General features: G+C 46.3%; 2 protein-coding genes across 7 annotated transcripts in view; one reads left to right on the top strand and one right to left on the bottom strand.

The window, feature by feature from the left end:
- The window catches only part of TMEM266 (transmembrane protein 266), a 94882-nt gene extending 77595 nt beyond the window's left edge, over positions 1-17287 (top strand). For all 4 annotated transcript variants that reach the window (XM_042875651.1, XM_042875652.1, XM_042875653.1 and 1 more), the window contains 2 exons: positions 9199-9249; positions 11741-17287. In XM_042875651.1, the coding sequence (XP_042731585.1) occupies positions 9199-9249; positions 11741-12327 (638 nt within the window). In that variant the 3' untranslated portion in view covers positions 12328-17287. The remainder of the gene's footprint in view (positions 1-9198; positions 9250-11740) is intronic.
- ETFA (electron transfer flavoprotein subunit alpha) overlaps positions 12959-23249 on the bottom strand; it is a 29986-nt gene continuing 19695 nt past the window's right edge. The window contains exons 10-12 of one of the 3 annotated variants that reach the window (XM_042875658.1): positions 17603-17668; positions 13985-14065; positions 12959-13170 (exon numbers count right to left, since the gene is read on the bottom strand). In XM_042875658.1, coding sequence (XP_042731592.1) covers positions 13132-13170; positions 13985-14065; positions 17603-17668 — 186 coding nt within the window. In that variant the 3' untranslated portion in view covers positions 12959-13131. The other 2 variants (XM_042875657.1, XM_042875656.1) reach the window with 2 other exon arrangements.

The raw sequence follows: 23249 nt of genomic DNA, 5'->3' as shown, positions 1-23249 counted from the left end.
CTCTTCTACTAGTTCCAGCCATCCTGCTGACTGCACCACATCCCAGCTTGCCTTCCAGGTGGTATGGCTGCCCACGCACCAGCTGTGAAGCTTGCCTTGGTTGGAGGCTTAGGCTCCCACTAAGTGGTTTAAAACTAAGTGGTTAAAAATGCTGGACGGCTCAGCTGTGCTCAGACTGGGTGGCTCTGGTGCAAGGAAAGGAGCATTTGCACACTGTAGGCAGCGCCTGTGCTGAGGAGCAGTCCTGTGGGTTGTCTGTTAGGTGAGATGTGTGGTTCAGGGGACCGCTAGCAGTTATATTGACCTACACCCTTTTTTTTAATTACCCCTGAAGTGCTAGACCAGAAGGCTTTATTGGGCAGGATGTAGCTGCCTTACCCATGTTTCCCAATGCTCATGGTGGGGGAGAGAATGTGCCACCATCTCACTGATGGTTAATGTCATATTTCATGTAGTAATTTTTTATCATAATGATACCCATTGGACATCCCAGTTTTCTTGTTTCAGTAGATGAGCAGTGTGTGGATATTGCCTGAATTAGAGGTTTAGTTGGTACCTTTATTTGGTCAACTCCTCAGAATTTAAGGGATAGAAACATTTTAATCAAAAGCCATAGGAGAAAAAGCTTACCAGATTCTTTCAAACTATCGTTTTTTTCATTCTCTACACAGTAATGAAAGTGTGTAGAAATTGCTCCTGTTTTGTCCTCTGTAGTAATGTCTGAGCACTAACCACAGTTCAGCCATTAATTATTCCTGATTTGAAATTGTATTTAAAAGCAGGCAGTTGAGCAGACTGTCCCCTAAAACGCATTTCCCCCTTTTTGTAGGATTTCAGAGGTTTCCCCAGTGGATATATTATAATTTATGCATGTGTTCCTTGAGGGTTACATTTGGAACTGGAGAGTGTTGTGCACAATTAGGAGGAGACTTGCTGAAATTACAGCGCTATGGAGATTTATCTGATTTCTTTCTGTCCAAAGTATTTGTTCCAGATTAACACAAGTACTCATGGTTAGTTCCTCACTGTAAAATGCTGGCTACACGTGCATCGAAGTAGATACATAATCTTGGTTTCTATATTGTTAGGTTACATGATTCATTAGAGCAAGTCATGCTTTCCACTGGGGAAAAAAATGCATCCAGCAAATAAGAAAGCATGCACTACTTCACGTATCAGGTGAGGTGCAGTTATGTTTAGACATTCGTACTGAGAATCATAGAATTATTTTTTGGTTCCCAGAAGTCAACTAAAAACACAAGGAAATATTTTTTGTGCATTGTACCATATATTATATACAAAGCTTTTGCAGATGAATTCTTATGAGCTAAGTTTAACAAGCTAAGTTTAGGTGACTCCATGTTTTACAATTGAACAGAAAGAATGTCCTATGGCCTTACAGCGAGGGACAGCCACCTGTGCTAGTCTGCCATTATGGTGGAGTACTGACAAGGGGGACCAAGATCAAACTGCACGAGAAACCACACTCCCAGCAGTAATATTCAGTGCCTTAATCCATAATCCAGGGAACAGTCAACTGAGGCAGAGGATTTTGCATGTAGTTGCCTGTATTATTTTGCAGAGAAAAGAAATGATAACGTAACACATCCATTATGGCAAGGCTTTGAATACTGTTGTAGCAATGCTGGCTTAGAAATTGCGTCTGTGTAAGTTTACAGGACTTCTGAACCTTAGCCAACAGCTTGATAAGGCAGTTACCCCAGAAAAGAAAGTCCGTGAGCCAACCCTGCCTGGTTCTCTTACCTCCTCACCTCAACTGGGTCTTTGCTCTCCAGTAACATGCTGGCTGTTGTAGCAGTAGTTTTCACTGGTACCACTTTGGCATCCTGTAGGTATTTACAACCATGGCCGTTGTCACCAACACACACATTGGATAACCTGGAAGTGATACACCACACAGAGGAAGAGCATGTCTTCAGCTCAAGAGTCCTTCATTTGCACAGCATGGAATGGGTATATGGATGATGTAGGATCTCCTATGTTCAGGGCTTTCCCACCACTTCTACCTGGAGCTGTAAGCCACCAGTGTTTTTACCCCTACTTTTTAGGTCAAGGGTAATGTATTGCAAGTTACCCTCTCTTATCAGACCACAGTAGGAATTCCACTTTAACTATGTTTTTTTTTTTCCTTCTTTAGTGCTCTAGAGTGACTACTGCAGTTAATCATTCTGTGGGCCACATGGCATTTGTGAGCTTTGAGAAACATCTGCAATTGCCTATTGCAGTGACTAGTTTGAGGAGAAGTAAGGGACCAGTTTGCTAATACTGCTGAAAGAAAAGCTGCAATTCAAAGTCAGAATTCAGCTGTCAGGCAAAACAGGCTCAGGAGAGGCTCTTCTTTTCTGCTCTGGCAGAACGTGAGCCTTACATACAACACCTGAGGGTAGGGTATGGCATAGAATGTCTATGTTTGTGCCAAACTTAACTTTGTCAGCCTTCAAAAAAAAATTGCCATCTTTGGAGAGCTCTGGATTGTGCCAAACCAGCAAGCTTTAGTTGGCTGGAGAACATACTGCATGCAAAAATGGGATATTCCATCTCAAGCTAATCTTATTTCCCCCGTCTACACTGAACAATGGAAACATTCAGTGCAGAATACTTCATCATGGAAGGGTTATGGAATAAGAAAGCATTCAGTCTTTTTATTCGTTTCCATACCTGGAAGTTTTATGGCATAGTGCATAAGTTAAAGCTCCTTGGGGACAGCTTGTACTCCGGTATTTACACTGGATTTCGTGCACCAATTTACTACAGCATTCAGTAAGGTAAGTCAAGTAACCCCAGCATCACGTGGTACACACAACCCCTCTGGGAATTTGTGCAGAGACACGCAGTGCGGCCGGCATCAGGAGCTCACTGTGTGTGCTGTTGTGTAGCTTCCCGCACATATCCTTGCCCAGGAGGGGAGTGGAAGGGCAGTGCTGAGCTCTACTCTCTGTGACAGCAACAGGACCCAAGGGAGTGGCATGGAGCTGTGTCAGGGGAGGACCAGGTGGGTGATAGGGAAAAGTTCTGCCCCAGAGGGCGGTGGGCATGGGGCAGGCTGCCCAGGGCAGTGGGCACAGCCAGCACTCTCGGGATTTGGATTTGGGGTTATCCTTTATAGAGCCTGAGGTTGGACTCAATCCCTTCCAACTCGGGTTATCCTGTGATTCTGGCCAAATGGTCAGCAGGCTCTGAAAGTGTCCCATAACTCCCTAACTGATACCCTGTCCCTGTTCTTGATGTACTGCTTCTTCAGACACTGAAGAAAAATCCTAACAGTAGGAAGTAGGAAGACAGTAGGAATAACTCTGGAAAAAGCATGGATATATGCTAATTACTACTTAATTTGGCGAGGAGGCAGGAAATGTTTTAACTTTATTTTCTTTGAATTGAGGTTTTATTTGTCCAGCCAACAAACTGGACTCCAGAGTAGCCAGACACGAAGGCTGACACACAGGTATCAGCGTGCAGGTCAAAGGCTGTCATTGTCACTGCCAGGGAAGGTGATGGCCTGGAGAGAAGGGAGGCATTGCTGTGACATTTGCTGCCCTGTAAGCATCTTACTTGGCTTCGCTGCCTCAGTTTCTGTAGCGTGACTTGAATGATGATGGTACTCACAGACTTCAAAATAGCGCTGTGGGGTTTGTAAGGAGCTGGGGACGACCGCTGGTTGCATGTGGGTGCCTGCGTGTGCCTCCTGTTGTATTATGTTGGCTCATGATGTCAGGGGCAGATGGTGGTGGTATGGCAGCAGAGGTTGAACATTCCTGCCGATGCTCCATTACATTTGGTGTAGCTGGGAATTTGCTCTATCAAATGGTGTTATTGTGCTCTTTGTAGCTGTTGTAGTTTCTGTGGAAACAAATAGGAGGCATGACTTTTGGAGCACCCGATGTATCCTATCTGCTCACCTCTAAGTGATGAAGGAGGTTTTTTTCTCTTTCTGAATTCCTGCAGCATGGAACCAGTTACGGTCAGAATAAAATCCAACATTTTCTGCTCCTGCACAAATCATTTTTACTGTTCAGTTTACAAACCTCCAGCTCCAGGGAATGCTGGGTTCACAGTACCCCATCCAGCCATTAATACTTCCTTCCAAAATTTATTATTCTTTAATCTCCCTCATAATATATGAATTACAGTCCCTAGAGGAAATTCCTCATTTTCCTGCATATATCATTGCAGTTTGGGACATTCTACAGCACTGCCATAGTTTAAAAGCAGTATGGCACCCTTGTACTGATTTGAGCAAGAACTGGATCCCATTTTCTGTTACTTTCCCATGGCAGAACAGTGATTTTAGCTATTCAGAGTGGAATTTCTGTTTCTGGGGGATTAGCAGTGTTTTTCTTTGGGGGACTGCTGCAATTTATGGTCATTCTTAGAGAGCAGAGAAGCTTACTCTCCCCGTAGGCACTGATGTGTTCTGCAAGTGAAGAAAGTGGGAGACTGGGAGGGGAAAATGACCAATTCTGGAGCTCCAGAAGGCTTCCCTTAAGATTAGTCATTTGCTGTCTGAGAAGGCAAAGTGGGGCACTGCAAAGGATTCTGTCAGTTGTTGCTTGCAAGGCAGCGTGAGCTGCTTAAACACTTGGGATTGTTGCAAATTAAGGCAGTTCCTGAAGCGATCCTGTTAGCGGTGAGGAGAGCCCTGTCACTGCAGGACAGTAGGTAATAAATCGGGTTCTTTTCTAATGTTGGAATGTATCTGCTTTGAAGTCTACTCCTATTAATGGTTATATCTTCAGAGCACTCCACTTCCTGGTCAAATTCTATGTATCTTGGAAAGACTGAGGATTTAGTTTCTCTATAGGTACCCATTTTAGGCTTTTTTGGTTCTCTGCACTGATCGTCCAAGCAGAAATCATAGGAATTAGACATCAAGTAGCACTTAAGTGTATCTGTAGTTGGTGGAGTGAGGCTCTTGGATTTCATGTTCACCAAATTGGCAGGGTAGAAACTTTCCACTTCCAGAAGTGGTGACCATGCAATCACACACATGGGGTTGAAGTTGTCTGCCATCATTAGTACATGGGGACTGAAGATATTGCTGGCAGTTAAAGGAGCACAGCTGGAACGCTTCCACTGCCAAGCATGTCATCCCTTTCACAATGGGTTGTTCTCCAGTTTTGTGAAGGCAGTGAGATACAGTGCCCTCTGTTGGCATTGGAACACTGTTCCTGCACCTCACTCTCCTAAAGCACTAGAAGCTTTTCCTAACCCCTACTCTGCCCTCGTTCGTTGCCAGTTTATCAGTTTGTTCTTGAGTCCTTCTACTTAAATTATCCTTCTCTGTCCCTGCTGATGGTTATTTTGTTGATATCCATATTTTTTCTCAACGTTTGTTTTTCTCGATGCAGCAAACAGCTGTTTTGCTTTGTGTTTGATCCACACCAGCTCAGATACAGATCTGCTGCTCCCTACTCACAGAGAACAAGGCTGAAAGATGAGCACGGAGAGGTCCCCCAGGCCATCCTGCACCTAAAGCCATTGGCTGTGCCCACACACAGGTGTTCTGTATCTCAGCCCCGCTCTTTGCACGCTGTGCTGTTGCAGCATGACCTGCTGCGCTGATCTTCCACGTCTGCAGTTCTCCTTTCTCCACAATGACGTTTCATCTCAGGTTAGAACCACGCTGACTCTGTGGCTCTGCTTTCTGTGCAAGGTAGCTGCAGCAGTTCCTCTCATGGTGGATTATCCCATGTGCTCAGGCAGCCATCCAACCTGTGCTGGCTGGACACGTATGTGGATGGAGGCCATGTGAGCACAGCACTGCATGGCAACCTGCCTTTGTGTGAACGTCTCCTGGAAGGGATGAACTGGCTGCTGGTATTTCCTGTTGGCACAAACTCTCCATGTTGCTAGAGGGAAAGGTAGAGACACCTTCTGGGGCCAGCAAAGCAGAAGGGAAAACATTCTTTTTGGGTCATCTTACTTGAGACCAGGAAGGTGAAGGAGGCACAGCTCAGAGTTGTGTGCCCTAATAAATGAATGGATGAGTGAGCAGTGCCATGGGCTGTTGGAGCAGTATAGCTGTCATCACTGCTTCTATTTCTGCAAGTGTTCAGGGGACAACAGCTTGGTCTCATAATTTCTGCTCTGAAAAAACTTTCCTGCTCAGTGTCTCAGTGACTTTTATTGGAAAGTGTATTTTATCCTATGCTTCTCTCCTAATTGCTTCTAGATGGTGGTAGCAATGGAAGTGGATGAGCTCCTTTAGAAGCCTCTCTGTGCAGATCACTGCCTTCTGGAGGAAGGTGCAGCTAGGGATTGCTCTGCTCAGTGAGAGACTGCTTAGCAGAAGGAAACCTGTGATTCAGAACATGCAAGTTTGGGATGGAAGGCAGTATAACCGATGGCAATACAAATATGAAGTAAAATATTTTAATAACTGTATGGGAAGTGTAGAGTCCTGCCCTGAACCACTGATTGAGCACCTGTGGAAAGGATCCTGTCAGCCCTGGGAACACAGGTGAAGGCAGCGCAGGGTGGAGCCTGGCTGCACCTCTCTTAGACCTCATTTAAGGGTTGATTTTCACTGGGGAAGGATCTCTGGTTGGAGATCTCCCTTGTGGAGTTTTCCCTGCAAGCTTGGATCTTCAGAGAAGAGTGAGCACTTTCCCTTTCTCCTTGTAACCCCTTTCCATCGCTGTAGTCCTTTTGTCACTGCACCTCCTGCATTGCTATTCCACCACACTGGTGTCTCTGATTGTTACAATAACTAATTCTGTTTCTTAAAAAATTATTTTTTTAAGGCCTCTGATCACGTAGATGTGCAAATGGTATTTATTGTGTACAGAGGTTTTGCAGTCGTTGATGAAACAACTGAAGGTCACTGTTGGGAGATTACAGAACTAAAAAAGAGATCTGCCTTGGTCAGAGTGTCATTTATGTGCTTCACCAAATTTATGAGGTTTTTACAGGGCCAAGAGAGAGAGATTACAGTGTTTTCTCTCGGGTCAGATGAGATTATATGGGACTGTACTCCAAATGGTTTATTGCTCCCTAAACCACTTGTGGTGGAGGAGATGTAATCTGAATCTCGCAGGGAAAGAACAGAAGATAAAATCCTGTAGCTTTCAGGCAGATCCCAACCAAGGGCTGCACGTTGTTTCAGTAATGGAGATTTGGTTGGCAAGCAAAGAGAGAGGGCTTACTGCCCTTCTTGATTGGGCTTTGCTGCACTTGTGCAGCCTCACAGAGGTGCTTGGCTGCAGCACCAGGGAGAGCCATTCTGGATTTATGTGGGGTCGGCAGGAATGGCTCTCCTGGTCGTGCTCCCTTCTGTCCAGTGGGACTCGTGGCCCTGCTGGAGGCAGCAGGCAGACGTGGCTCTGAGGGGATGCACTGATGGTGGGGCTCCCAAAAGCCTGAGCTGCCAGAAATCTTAAAAACAGAATGAAGTGTTGTGTAAAGACCACTGCTTTTCTGCAGCTGAAGCTCAAGTATCCCGAGAACAGAGAACACTCCATGCTACCAGCAGTCTCCTCCCCTTGCAGGAGTCATTCTCCCTCGCTTACACCCACCTCCTCCTGCCGCTGTGCTCCTGATCCTTCTGGCTGCTGACAGTGGGGACTTCAGGGTGAATCACCATGAAGTTCTGAAGCAGTTCCCCAGTAACGTTACTTTCTGTTTGTGTGCACATCGTGTGTGCACAAGTGGTTGCTTCCAGTTTGGTCTTCATGGTATTCTTAGGAACCTTCTTAGGTGGTATTCTTAGGTATCATCAGAGATAAGTGGGATTGTTTGTAGCCTCTTATGCCCCAAAACAGCTGTGACTCCCTGTGGCCAAGATGAGTTTGTTAGTTGTCAGTTTGCCTTAATGTAATCGTTCAGAAACCTAATCTGTTGCTGAAATATTTATCCTGCTCTTGTTATTCCAATACTCTGTATTGTTTTTTATTCATAAGAAACTCCTCAAGGTTAGAAAAAGAAGTATTTCATATTTTATATACGCACATGCATGTTTATATTATTTACAGAGAGAGATGCACACACACATAAAAAAGAAGAGCCCAGTGAGGGTAAGGAGGCCATTGCATGCTAACATGGCAGCAGGCAGTGAGGCAGAGCAGTGACTGTGCTGTGCTGAAGGAGTGAGTGCTTGCACTGGTGCAGATCCTTTGCAGCTGCTTGGCATTGGTTTGCTGAAGTAATGAATTGTCTGTAACTCTGTTAAATTGGTTTGAAGGCACTGGATTTTGTGGTAGCATAGCAGGACCCACACTGGAGGTGGATGGCAGGCAATGCATGTGATCATACAGAAGGTTTAACTGGGGCCATGACACAGAAAGCAGGTAAACACCATTTCCAAGCTGCTTGCTTGCTTCAGCACAAAGCATTGCGGTGTTTGGGACAGATTTCTATGAAAGCTGAAGGGGATGGAGGTCTACACGTATCCAAAGGTTCCCTGCGTGTCCAAGAACATCTGCCCAGATCTGTCCAAGTACCTGCACAGGCTGGTGGGTCTGCTAGCATTCACAGTGTGAATTATGTATGATTGAAATGAAGTGTGTTTGAGTAGCACATAGCTGAAGAGCTTTGCAATGTACCCTAATCCTGCAGCGCTGCCTTGAGCTACTCGGAGGCCTCTTTTTTAAACTTGGACATTAGCACAAAGCACACCTCTGACTGCAGGCATTTAAAGATCAACAGGGGCCAAGAAAGCTTTTAGGAGCCAATGAAACCAGGAAAACAACCCGCGTTCCCTTTCAGTGTCAGGTTCGATTGCCTTCTTACGAGTGCAGCTATTTCAGGTACAGAGTGCTCGGTGGTTTGGGTCTTGTTGTATGGGCAAAGTGCTCCCCAGAAAACATCTGTTTCTTTCACCTGCAAACCGCAGAGTGCTGTGAAAGGCAGCACAGCGGCTGCAGGGACCCGGGGGGCGAAGGGAATCTGCCCCACAGGGATGAGCATGCTTCTCTGAAACATGGTATCAAAAGGAGCACTTAAAAGGATGAGAATGCTTTTAGAGCACAGCACGCAGCACTGCTGGGCAGCTCTGATCCCACGGAGCTGTGATGAAGAACCCTGCTCCTATCAGCCTGTGGGTGCCACTGCTACGAGGTGTGCAGTGCACAGTCAGGATCTGAGCATCACACCCGGCCCTGGAAGGGCAAGGAGGCCATGGGGCTGTGAGCAGGCTGTGCCAGGTCAGCCACTTACTCACACGCTGCCTTCTTGTTGTTTCAGAGGATGACATGAACAATTACATCAGCCGGTACTACAATGAGCCCAGCAGTGGTAAGTTCTGCTTGAAAACGTGAGTGTGAACCAAATGTTTGCATTGCATTGTGTGCTGTAACCCCGGTGAGGCTGAGCAATGGCAGAGTCTGTTCTGGGAATGGAACCCAACACCCACAGCTGGTGGTGTTCTCCCTAAGAGCCAAAGCAGCTCTCCAGGGCTGAGGGGCACCCTGAGGTGCCGGTCACAGGCTGGAGGACTGAATGTCCTGCAGAGGTTAATGCCCTGCTGGGTCTGCAGGGAGATTCCACTGGGCAAGGAATGGGAATGAAAGTGAGTGAGCTCAGTGCAGCACCGTATCTACGCTCATATAGGTATGCAGCTGGGGAAATACAGACGGGCACACACAGATACCCAGTGCAGACACACACAGACACAAGCATACAGACATAAACATAACTGCATGCCTTTTTATCATATGCACATAATAAAAAAGGTAGGTGGGTGTGTATAGATTTCTAGGGAGGCACAGATGTGGATATACACATATAGAACATAAATTATGCATGTGCAAATAGACGTGGATATTCTTGTCAAGGTATGTGTCAGCTAATATGTAAATTATTCACATGCATTGTACATTAAATATAAAATATGCATGTGGAGATAGAGATGATTATGTATAATGCATTATAGATTTATATTCCCATCTATACGTTCCACCACATACATCCCCCTCCCCCCTCCCCACAAGCCCAGGGTTACACTGATGCTCCTGTATGTGTGTATTACGTGTTTATGCAAGTAGGTTGCTCTGGAAGTAATGCCTCCTATTTATTTCCATGGAAACTACCACAACTACAAAGAGCACAATAACACTGTGAGATGGAGCAAATCCTCAGCTGCAAAACACAAGCTTTCAACACAGACACCACTGTTAGATGTTTGTTTTCACCAGCAATTCAATTCCACCCCTATGCTTCACCTTCATTTACATGGCAGGTGCCATTCTAATAGAGAGCCTCACTGCTGCCAGGTGTCACAAGGCAACAAAATGTAATGGAGTACTGGTGGGAAGGTTCAAGCTCTGTAGCCATACCACCACCATCTGCCACTCGTGGTGTGAGCCAACAGAATAAGGTAGGAGGCATTACTTTTGGATCAGCCCTCATATACACATGTATTTGTACACAGGTATGTAATGTAGTTATATATGTACAGCCAAACATTTATACATCATATAACTGTGTACACACACAGATCTTTGTTTATATATGTGTATAAAATGTATAGAAATGCAAATTGTGTACATATATATTTGTATTATTATATGAGTACAGCAATATCTACACCTACCAACCCACACAGATGCCTGCATATCTGCTTATTAAAATGTATGCATTAAAAACTGTGTGTGTGTGTGTGTGTGTACACATAGGTATGACTGTATATGGTTATTATGTGCAATGTGGTTGTTGTTTAGGTATAGCCATGCTTATTCGCTTATAAAAGGAAACAACTTTCATATGTCTGTATAATATTTTATATATATGTATAAAATAGGAATGTATAGACTGATAATGCACTACATGCATGTTTTTTATAGATATGTATGCATACAGATGTGTACATGCATGTGTACACACCTACTTATATACATGTATGCTAGACATGGCATACATATTTACCTAAGTATGTATATGTACATTTACCTATATATGTATACAAATATCTAGATAAGGGTGTGTGCAAGACTATATTTATGTATTTCATATGAGTACTTGCACATATACAAGTACCAAGGTGTACTAAGAATTACAGGTATGTGCACATTCCCATTATTTGTACATGAAGACACACACGTGTGTGTGACTGTACAGATGTAAGATACGTACATAACCACGTAACTGAAGATAGGTAACGGTGTGGGCATGAATGTGTATGTTTATTTTCTTCAAGACTGTACAGGTTTATTTTCTTGCCTGCGCATCAGTCCCCGTGTAGAGATGAACAAAACACAGGTGTGGACTTAGGAGTCGCATTGTGGAGACTTGGGGAGCTCTTTTATTTTTAGATATTTAGATAAATTAGATAAAAAATGCAACACAGGTATTTGGGAAACACCATCTATACATTTATTTATTTAAAGAGGGCTACATAAACATTAGTTAGGGGGAAAGAGCAGGAGGAGCGTTTGGTACATTTCATAAAAACATCTGTATGTGGTAGCTGTAAAATGTGTCCATGTAGGTGTATGTTTAGCTGTGCTTTTGCTATTTCTGCCTTGTTTTACTTCCCCATTTCTGTATCTGCACACATATAAGTGCATGTACACATTTACCTGTGCTGATTTAATTTACCTAAGTATAAAATGAATAACAGGAAAGGACAGGGATCCTATCTGCCAATACATTTTCACAGTGGAGCATGCAGGTGTCTGTCCGCCCCATCCATCCCTCAGAGAGCTGCAGTGGTCTCTGAAATCTGCTACTTTGTTTTCCTCCCTGCACTGTGCTCTCACCTGCCCCTCTCCGCCGTTCTTGCCTGCAGACAGCGGTGTTCCTGAGGCTGCCATCTGCGTGGTCACCACGGCCGCCATCGACGTCCATCGCCCCAATATCTCCTCCGATCTCTTCACGGTGGAGGTGCCAATGCGGCTCAGCAGCACCGGGACGTCGGCCAGCATCACTTCGGGCAGCGCCTCCCGCTCCACCGTCAGCTCTGGCACCCAGGCGTGCAGCGAGAGCAGCCAGACGCTGGGCTCCTCCCCAGACTGCAGCGCAGGCTGCGAGGACGCAGCCGGCGCCAGCCCTCGCGCAGACCTCGTGTCCAGCCAGCAGCGGGTGGCACAAGCCGTGGTCCAGGAGCTGCTCTCTTCCCTGTCTGAAGAGGCACGCCTGGCGCAGAAGGGGCTGGACCCTGTCAACCTGAAGCTGCCCAGCCCGGCCAGCTCAGTGAGGGCCAGCCCTGAGCTCGGCCACCGCCTCAGCGTCTACAACCGCAGGAATCAGGAGAACCTCGAGGTCTTCCAGCTAAAGCCACTCATAGATTCTCCACAGGGCCCCTCCGTGATTGAAGACAAGTATGGGGCCCTGGGACCCCCCGAGCCACGGCTGAGCAAGGTACCAGAGGCCTAAGGAGCTGTGGGGCATGCTCACTGTGCTGGGTCAACGGGCAAGGCAGCAGCACCGGAGGCCACCTATGGCACCTCCTGCAATGGCCACCAGCCCAGGGCTGGACTCGCACCACCCAAGTGGCCCCCAGCAGGCCTGCCCTGCCACCAGCTCTGAGCCAGCCGGTACCGATGGTGTCCTCTGAGGCACAGGAGACCTTCCCCCTGTCTTCAGCCACCAGGATTGGACCCGCAGTGCCCAGTGGCAGGGAGAAAAGACTTACGGCCGTGTCCTGCCACCAGCCTGGGGTCAGCCCCAAGGTGCACAGACCTTCCACCAGCACCAAGCTACAGTGTCCAGGGACAGACAGAGCTGCTGGCCAGCCTGCTCCAAGCCTGGCCTCCCAGCTCCCCATGTCCTCTGCCCAGGGGCTGAGCACAGCTGGGAGGGGAGTGAGGTTGGGAATAAACACTGACAACCACTGCTGCCTCCCTTGTTCCTGTCTTCCATCCCTCCTTCCTTACCTTAAACCTTTCCTGCCTTGACTCCTTTTCCTGATAGCTTTTCTTCACTCTCCCCTCTACCCCCACCACTTGGTGTCCCAGCCCCTTCCACCCACAAAAAGAAACAAAAAAAAAAACAACCCACAGTTACCTCTCTTTCCACTCCAATCCTTTATTACTGTTATTCCTTCATACCACCTCTGTCCCCACCTCCACCCGTACCAAGCACTGCCCAGCACAAACATACACTGACATCAGTACTCTCCAGTAATCTTGGGGTTGTGCTGTCATTACTGCCCAGCCCAACTGCAGCCACTGCAGTTGCTCACTTCTTCTTCAGGAGCTCCGTCATCTCAGGCACTGCCTGCAAACACCAGTGCCAGGGTCGCACCCGTTTCCCCTCCACCCCCACAAAGTTTTTTATGTGAGGTCTCAACCCCCCCCATCACACGCCAGCCCCCTGCCCACAACTCCAGGGGCTGTGGGTCACCCCAGCTCACAGCACTCCCCACTTCCCTCCTGCTGAATAGAGCCTCTTAATTATTTAAGAGCGCTACATTTCCATTAGGTGGAAATAATGCATTCGTACAAAATTTATTAAGGAAATTGTCTACATGGTGTTTCTTCAGAATGTGACTTTGTCTCTGCCTAACGCAAAGGCCCGTGCTCACCGCTGAGCCAACGGGCATTAGTTCAGGAATGGCATTAAGTGCTGGCACAGCTTCTGCCCATGCCTCCATGGAGCTGCTGTGAGTTCACACTGCTGCCATGTACGGCCGTGTGGGCAGCCCAGCCCACGTGTGAGTTTGCCAGAAAACTGCCAGCTGCGCCTCAGTGTCAGTAAAGCAGCAAGCCCACGCAGGAGGAGAACTGCTGCAGTCTGAAGACAACGCCAGCTCTGTACGTTCAGACTTTATGAAGCTCAAAAACTCATTTCAGTACCTAGGTGCAGTTCTCAGAATGGCTCACATTCAGGAAATGTGAACACAGGCAGGCTGATGTGAAACCCGCCCTTCTCAACATTTGTGGGGACTGAGTTTGGAGACTGAAAATAATGAAGTTGTAAAGCCAACTCTTGTGCAAAACAGTCCAAAGCAAACACCCCATTAGATTCTATTACCTATCTTAACTGTCATTACATCTGACAGCTTTCTCCCGTGCCCAAAGCTGAGCCTCACCTGAAATAAGTCTGCCACCAGTCCATAGTCGGCCACTTGGAAAATTGGAGCTTCTGGATCCTTGTTAATAGCAACAATGGTCTGCAACAAGAGGAAAGCACCACATGAACACTGTGATCATCATGGAGGAGCAGATGGCAGAGACCTGAGGAAACGGGCTGACTTTGCTCCTGGCTTTGGGGGCAGCAGGTTACAGATTGCAGCATTTGACAGATATCTTCCCATTCTGCTTTGCTTTCAAAACCAAACCCAACCCCCACCGCCCATGAAAGCCCACCATCACGCTCTCCAACACTGAGCCATGCAGTCCTAATAACAGCAAAGTCTATTCCTGAACAATCCCTCATGCAGGGGCGCTCCCCCCTTGAAGAAAGTAAAGTCTGGAAAAAAAAAACTACAACAGATTACCTGCAATATTTAAGCCATAACATTACAGAAATAAATCAGAGGTAGCACTTACTTAAAATAAATGTAACAGAGCTGTGCCAAAGGCCCCCGTACTTACAGCAGGCCGTGTAATTTATTGTGTCACACAGCAGAAAAACGCACTTGAGCTAAATCCCAACACAGCAGTCCAGAAAATGCCTTCCCCAATTTGAACTCTTTCATAAAAGGTAAATCCCATCGTAAATGTCTGTGACAGTTTCCAGCAAAATAAGTGTGGGTGTCCAAAGCTGAATCTCCAACAGGATGGGGAGATTCCATGAAGGAGGAACAAAATTCTAAATAAGCAACAGCTCATAAAACGATCCTAACACCCGTTGGCCTAAACCACAGCACTCTGCCACTGCCTCTCCACCTCACTGCTTCCACTCAGATTTGAGGCAACGGATTCCCCAGGACAGCTCTAACCAACATTTCCTCTGCACACCTACCTGCCATTCCCAGGTAGCCACAGTTCATGGTTCTCATATGCTTTGCTCCCTCCACCGACTGTACTTGCCTGACAAAATTAATGGCTCAGTAGCATACATTGGTGGCAATAACTCACAGATGAAAGTTCACAAATCCTGTGTTTTTAAGCCTACAGAAACCTCCTTCCTTCACAGCTCGTTTGTATCCCATGACTTGCTGTAAAGGAGAACCACATGGTTTACACAACAAGGCAGTACCTACAGCAGCACCCTGCTGCTGCCTTCTCGCCAGCTCACGAGCACAGAGCTGCAAGATGCCAGTATACCTGCCCAACACATTCCTCCCAAAGCTTCTCATTTTCTATTTCTGTTACTCCTTTTGCCAATGCAAGCCTTTGCTAACAGCTCTACAGCGCAGGAAGCAAAACCCAGGTTGTGATAGGATATTAATTCAAAAGACTGAAGCCGTGCTCTGAGGCCCCACCATGTGTTCCCAGAGCTTCTCCAAGGAACACGAGGACTCGTACCCATGGCTGCAGTGGGCAGGACAGACTGGCTGAGACTGCAGAGAACACAGCTGTACATCCCCAGCGAGCCCTGCTGTGGGCAGGCAGCAGGCCCCCAGCCCCTGCCCTCACCTGGCACAAGGGAGAGGCTTGCAGGAACTGCAACTCTCAGCGCTTGTCCCTTCACCACACAGCACGCCTCCAGCCACCAACCCTGCAGACTCAGCTCCCTGCGCTTCCTCCTTCAGGCCCACAGCCCTGAAGCCTCAGTGGGAAATGCTGCGTCACACTGACCAAAACAAAGTAGCAATGGCTGCTCCAAAAGCATCTGCCTTCAGCTGCAGTTGGCAGCCCCAGCCCTCCTCTGCCTCCTCTTGCTGAAGGGACTTTTTGTAAGATCTGGTTCTCTACCTCATCTCCACAGTCAGACTTCCCACCCTAAGAAGAAAAAGCATCACTTGGCTTGCAACGATTACAGCAAACTTTCGTAAGTTACATCTCTTAGAAAGAAAAGATGCTGTAACTACCTCAGGAGGGAACTGAAATAAGTATGGAAAGCAACAAGGACTCGCCAGGCCTCCTCCAAAGCTGCATTTTCTACCTTGCTGTAAGAGGACAAAAATGACTCGCTTCACTCAGTAGAAAGCACTTTGGAAAGCATATCCTGAAGTGTGCGAGTTCACAGTGCCAGAGGGTGCATGGTGCCAATGGGAGGATGGGGGAAATCCAGGGGCAGTTTCCATGGCTGCAAAACTCTTTTGTTTGTATAAATGGGAACTTTTCAGCAACTCCAACACCTGCACTCAGGCTGAAAGGAAAGCAGGATCCACTTCAAACACATGGAAGCAAAACTGAAGTTCAGAATGCACCTATTTGTTTACTACAGAAAAAGTGTCATCTCTGGGTGAAAATAAACCTAAGTACGTTTCTCCTACTGACAAACTTTATCTTATTTGATATAAAAACATCTCAAAATATCAAACACAATGCTGGAAAGGCGAAAAGAGCAGAGGCTTTGCAGAGATGGCTGCGCCAGCACTGCGCCAGCACTGCTCCTGCTCTGCCCCCACGTCTCCCTGTTGCTGCACAGCAACAAGCAGGGGAGGCTGCACTGACCCTATTTCCATTAAGGCCACTGAGAGCACACTGCTGCTGTGCCATTATCCACACCTCTATCTCCCTCCTCAGCAGTGACCTTCAGCTCCACCCATCAATGATCCTCAATTTTGACTGCTTCTTCCTCAACTGTGGAGACAAGTGAGAATACTTGCGTCTGTTTTAGAAGGGTGAGACCCAAAAAAGGCTGCTGCGCCCACATTTCCCCCCAGAAACATTTGATTTGAGTAATATGTGCAAAAAGAACTAAGCAGCAGCATGGATCACCCTACCACGCAGGTTGGCTTGTGGGGATACATACAGCCATGTGAGCCCATTGCAGTCTATCACTGCTCAGACACAAAGGATGGTTTTAGGGATCTGTCTGCAAGGTTTTGCACATTTTTTCCTCTGCTTGTGATGGTTTTACAAGCTACTCCAATTCCTGGCTGCCAGAAGACAAACCCCAACCCAGCAAAGCTTCTGAAAAGTTCCCTGGAAGTAGAAAACTAAATCAATCCTTTTTCTCTACAATTCCTCAGCAGGAAGCAGGACAGCTTTCATTTTATTTGGTTTGGTTTTAAGTGTTTGGCACCTGACAGCGGGATGCAGCAAGTAATTCTGCTGCTCTTTCCCAACATTGCACTGTGGACCAAACTGGCAATGCCAGTTGCAGATTATTTGCTTCAGCAACTAATGAGTTAAGCCTTTTAAAGTTTGACTGCCATTTTATAATAGGTTTCCATTTGAATAGCTAAACGCAGGAATGTCAGAGACATCTTTTACTTTATGGAATAGTAAGTTCATAATTCAAATTACACACTGTTATGCATGAATTAATATGTCATACTCTGAAATAAATGCAAATGCATCTATTGTATAGAATTCAGGCGTGTGTGCGTGTCTTCTGTTGCTGTTCTTTTAATACATAACTGAATTAGCTCTTGCTTAATCCTTCAGGCTTAGTGCAGCACTGTACTGCATTAGGTGCTCCACCACAACCTCACTCAGCAAGGCGTAGTGAGGCACATTTTAAGGCAGCAGACAAAATGACAATCGTAACACTGCACAAAGTGGGAAGTTATTAAAGTGCTGATGAGAAGCAAAGAATAAACTCCCCTCCTTCCTCAACAGTTCTTCCAGCACCCCCAGCTCTGACATACCTTGCTGTCCTTCATCCCAGCCAAGTGTTGGATTGCTCCAGATATTCCCACAGCAATATAGAGTTCCTAAAAGAAAACAAAAAGGACACATTGTCAGAATGCACGACAGTTTTGGTCAGCTCTCACAAGCCTTGCTCAGGATCAATTACACACAGCAGTTTTTATATGACAGTGGTTGTCTATATTAAATGTGGCTCGTGATTGGTTCCCTTTCCCACTTTGGGATGCAGTTGTAAAAGGAGAATCCCAAAGGAGCACCCGGCAAAGACAGATTGGAAAAAACAGAGATCTGCATCAAATGTAGGGCACTGTTCAGACAGAGCAGAGGGCAATCAGTGCTACTCATGACCCCAGGGACGGCCAAAACAAGTACTGAGCAACATAACCTGCAAATGGATAATGCAGTTCCTGAAGAGAAAGACAAGATTTTTTGGTCTGAGGCCTCTGTGACCCTGCTAGGGTAAGACAGAACACACAAAGCTGGGATTCAGGTGCCCACACCTTCAGAAAGTTTCCCGTACAGCAGGATAAAGCATTTCAGGCACAGCAGTGGGCTACCACAATTTCCACTTGCAGTGACAGTTTCTACTGCTCAGTCCAAACCCCAACATATACATGCCTTAAAGCTTTTCTCCCTTCCCATTCACTACCAGCTCCTGTGGTGGATGAGCAAAGAAGTGCTCAGGTAGGCACCACACGGGCAGGAAATTGCTATGCTCTGCGACTGCCAACCTGGCATCTCCTAAGAAACTTAAAACAGGTGAAGATTTATGAGCAAGTCGCTCTGCATTGACGTTAATTCACAGCAGGAAAGTAGTTTTTCCCCTTGGGCTGAAAATGACCCTGTCTGTAGCCTACCCAAAACCATGCATATGTTCAGCTCAGTGACAGCTCTTCCAGCAGCCCAAGTCCAAGCAGCACGCAGACCTGCAGCACTCAGCTGCCTGACGTTACAGCAGAAAAATAAAGGAATTACTTCTCACACTCTCAGCCACAGAAGAGGCAACTGGAGCACACAAAACCAGCTGGGGATCCTCTGTCAAACCAATTCAAACACTGTATTTATATGTCCTTATGAAGACACAAAACATTTAAGAGAATTTGTTTTTCATCACTACCACAGTTAGCTGGCATCTAAGAACACACAGACCTAAACCAAGAAGGATCTTTGGAGTCAGAGGGAGTAAGTGGGAGAAAAGAGACCTCGTTCTTCCACAGCTTAGGATGTGCGTTACAGTTAAGCAGCTTTTAACACAGCAGACCGAAGCACAGCTGTAGGACAGTCACCAACTCCAGAAGTGGCTCAAATGGAGGTGTTCCAACACAGAGAGAAGGCAGCCTGCATTTTCCATACAGGCTGATAGCTGCCATATCAACGGCAGTGAAGAGATGACTGCTTTCTGACACATCTACAGCTACAGACTCCACCTACTGCGTTCACCTTTAAACAGGGACAGGCAAATGAAGAACAGCTTGTGCAGAAAAGCGTAGGAGATCTCCCGTAACAGCTAAGTGGGAGGCAGACAGCAGGAACAAAATATCTCCTATCAGAACGGTTTGCTTTGAAACTGAAGCACAGAATCTGGTCTGTGTATCTGCACAAAAGCAGCACAGCTGCTGAAGAGACTCAACAACTTCTGAGTCTCCACTGCTTCTCAGTGCACAGATTGGTACTGGAGGTCAACTCACTTTACCCACAGCTGCGCTGTAATACAATATGTACATGTAAGACCTCATGGTAAGAATGCAATATTTTAATTATACCAAATAAAAGAACAGATGTTACAGAAGAAATCGCTGTAACATCATATAGTCTTTAATACAAGCTCCTTTCAAAAGCACATTACTGTAATATGATTTTTTTTTTAGAGCAATTCATTAAATGCCAGTCATCCAGACTGCCAGATACTCTTATCACTCTGTTTAACATCATAAGGTTCAGTCCTTGGAAGGAATCCAGCTAACCAGGAGCCAGATGCTTATGTATACATTTGACTAAAATATCTGGGAAAGACAAGGATGCTTCATTAAAAAAGACATTTCTAAATTACTGGGCTCATCTAAAAAGCCTTCATTCTGCCTCTAAGCCGTGCCCTTCTAGGTTATGAGCTCTTGGCTCTCCAGCCAAAACAACTGGTTGCTCAATGCCTTGCAGCACCAATGGTGGAACACCTCAGTAATGCTTTCACACAGGTAACACGCGACAGTATGCTGCCCAGCAGCAGGCCAAGGCTGCACAACAGATGTGATGGCTTAAGTCTCGATTTAAATTTATTCTACTATTTATTAAAAGGAAAAATGAGACCTGAATGATAAGGATTTGAGACTGCTCAGATCCCTCCAAGGAAAAAAATCAATTACACATATGGAGAGGTCAAGAAGGCCTCCAAAATTCTGATCTCTTTCAGTCCCTCTCAGGGTAACCCCCTTGTTTTGATGCTTCCCCTGAAATCACTGACCTCCATCCTGGCTTTAGCCGAGTCCTAACACTTCTGCTGTGGTAGTGCTCACTGTCCCAGGCACTATAAAGAAAAAGAGGGAGGAAGGTGGAGAGCAGAGCAGTGCCACGGAGCAGCCACAGGGCAGCGGGACTCCAATTAGCAGCATGACTCCAATTAGCAGCACGTGGCCATCGCAGCAGAGGGCACGCGAGGTCTGGGAGAAGATCTCAGCTCTTCAGGGCTCATCTATGGGCACACAGGCCAGGGAACAAAGCTCTGCATCACATCTCTCAGGTGCCAACAAAGATGGCTTTACACCAGCTTCACAATGCTGCTCTTCAGAGCCCTGGAAGCTGCTCTAATTACTGCTGTCAGGTGATTGATCTGCAGCCAGCAATTAGAGGCACTTATGCCAAAGTCTAGTGAGTAGAGAGGCATTTCTGCACTCCCTGGTGCTTGCACAGGGGCAGGCTCTCACTGCTGCCAGCGTTGTGCTGCACAAGGAAAACAACACAGCAAGCAGACACCGCACCAAAGGGCTCCCTGCACTGTCTATGATGAAGCTTCAATAGTAATTTAAGAGGAAAAAAGGGAGAGAGCATAGTTTTGGTGGGACAGGGACGTGCCATCAGAGAGAACTGTCTTCCGTCACAGTAACTTAATGTCACATAGAAAGTATTTACTGCAAATACGTCAGTGTCACACCACGAGTCTTTCACTGTGCAGAAGTGGAAAGCACAGCGACAGAAGCAAGCAGCCAGGAAGCTGAACAGACCAAACAGCTCAGAAACATATGGAGCAGAAGGTGAGAAGTACAACCAGGAAATACCTACACTAAATACATGCTGCTGCAGAAAAGGCTTCTTGTGTCACTACCAAGACAGCGTGAAGGCAGGAGCATCAGCACACAACATACCCTTAAGCTTCTCACAAGGGCTCCAGACAAAGCTGATTCTGCCAGCAAACCTGCACACAGCAGCAGTGCTTGGCTGTGTCTTGCCACACAGCATCCCACAGGGCACTACTGGGAGGCAGGGCCTGAAAGGTCTTGCCTATATCAAAGGCAAGATTCCAAATCAAGAACCCAACTTCTCTCACTTGCCATATTAATTATTAATCTAGCATAGTTCTGTGGCTTTTTTTCCTTCCACAAACTCTCACAAACATGACCCCAGCATATCTTATAGGGAGAGGCAGTGCATGTTAACCATTTAGCCATCCAAATTCCCATTTCTGGTGGCATATAACATTACTTCACTTTTACTGATGCGAATATTTTAGAACACCTTAGGCTGCCTCGAGGCTGCTGGGGCTACATTTGTGTAGGAGAATGACAAGCACAGTTTTTAGCTGCAACTTACAGTGATTTTGAATGCTGTAGGGTACAACAGCACATCTTTCACAGGTGCAGCACAAGAGGAGGTGGTTACACTGCAAGAAGGCTCTCAGCTGCTATAGCTTTTTATGTCAACCTTTGAATTACACTGAAAACCTTCAGTGTGCATCAGCTGATCACCCTATCAGTGGCATGCATCTAAACAAGCCACTCTGATAAACTCCTTAGGCACACGTCCTCTTTCTAGAGGCAGCTCGTTTTATTTCCTTTGCCAGAGTGAAAGCACAAAGGAATTAGAAGCCATTACAAGAACTGCTTCATACATGAGATTCCTTCCAACTGCAAGCTACTAATCAAATAAAATGTAATTTTATGTAATCACACACAGGGGTTTTTTTGTAATTCCAACTGGAATAAAACGTGAGCTAGCTCGACACAGGTTCTGATATCACACCGTACATCAAACAACACCCTGCACTCAGCAGCAATGCTGTCCAATATGCCCCATCCAAGAGGGGCACGTTACTAAACTGCACCCCAGCTACAGTCTCCTCTTCACTGCGAGTGCCTCTGATGAGACAAGCTGTGTAATTACTCTTAAGCGTGGTTAGGGTGTCTGCTGGAGTGCAGGGCCATACAGCAATTTCTTTTTGCTCTCGAGGGAAAAGCACATCAATTGCTTTCAGCTAAATGCACTCACATATGAATATTTTAGTACAATTTAATGTTTCTGCACCAACCCCCAAGGAGCAGTGCATCAATTTGTGAACATAGTTTCCTTGGAGTTAAAAGCTACACTGGATAATGCAGGATGAAAGGGGCTGTCAATCCCTGGCTTTTTAGCAAGTCAGAGAAGGGTAGTCTGTAAATTCAGTCCCAGCTGCATACAAAGTTTGCCACTATAAAGCTACTTTTCAACACTAGTGAATTATGAGATATTCCTACAACTTCCCAAGCCCTGTCAGTGTTCCCCATGTTCTTTCCACCTGCTCACTACCGACAGCCCAGCCATTACACAACCAAATGTGCACCTGCTGGACCATTCATGACACACAAATATAATGCACAAACAGCACGGCCCCACAAAGCAGCCAGCTGAAGGTGCACGAAACTAAACAATGTATCACCCATCTGAATGCAGACACTTCTGTGTGCACCAAATTAGGAAGTACTCAACATCCCATCACCAAAGCAAGAAGTCAGTACCAGCAAGATGACAAAGGTTACACTTCTCACATTCTCTAAGAATGAATTTGTTCACTCTTTTGTTACAGACTTTATGTAAGAGTCAGAGACCAAAAATGAAGCTAAATACTGGAATAAAACACACCTTGCTTCAGTTTCAGTGCAAGCAGTCTGTAGCTACCTACTAAGCAATAACATCAAGCAATAAAAAAGCCACAGAACCTGGCTAGGTGAACTGCTTTGTATTTGGTGGCGAAGCAACCAAAAAGTAAGAAATACAATAATGTTAATGATGTGATGCTGCCTTCCCCTTTCCAGCTACTCCCAAAGCAAGATGACGACCACCAACTGCTAAAAAGCCACTCCTTGTACAGAAGAGGCCTGCCTTCTAAGATGCTGGAGCATACATGAGCTCAGAAAGCATCCCATCACTTTGTAAGAGAAGTGGAACATGAGGATTTCCACTGCTCTGCAGAAGACCACTCTGAGGCTTCGTGCATCTCACTGCCAGGAAGTGCTCCTTGTTATTCTGCTTTTCTTTTCCATCCCATCCGACTCCGACATTTTCTGCCTAACATAACACACTAAGTTGTAAATCTACCACCCTTTCGATGCTCCTGCAATTTATAATGACCAAAGAGAGCCTCTGGTATGAAGCTGAAGCACAAGCACCGAAGCTGAGGAG

This window comes from Lagopus leucura, unplaced genomic scaffold (genome assembly GCF_019238085.1).
Source record: "Lagopus leucura isolate 7727_CA_CO unplaced genomic scaffold, USGS_WTPT01 Super-Scaffold_100015, whole genome shotgun sequence".
Classification (NCBI taxonomy): domain Eukaryota; kingdom Metazoa; phylum Chordata; class Aves; order Galliformes; family Phasianidae; genus Lagopus; species Lagopus leucura.
This window is presented reverse-complemented; position numbering and strand designations above follow the sequence as displayed.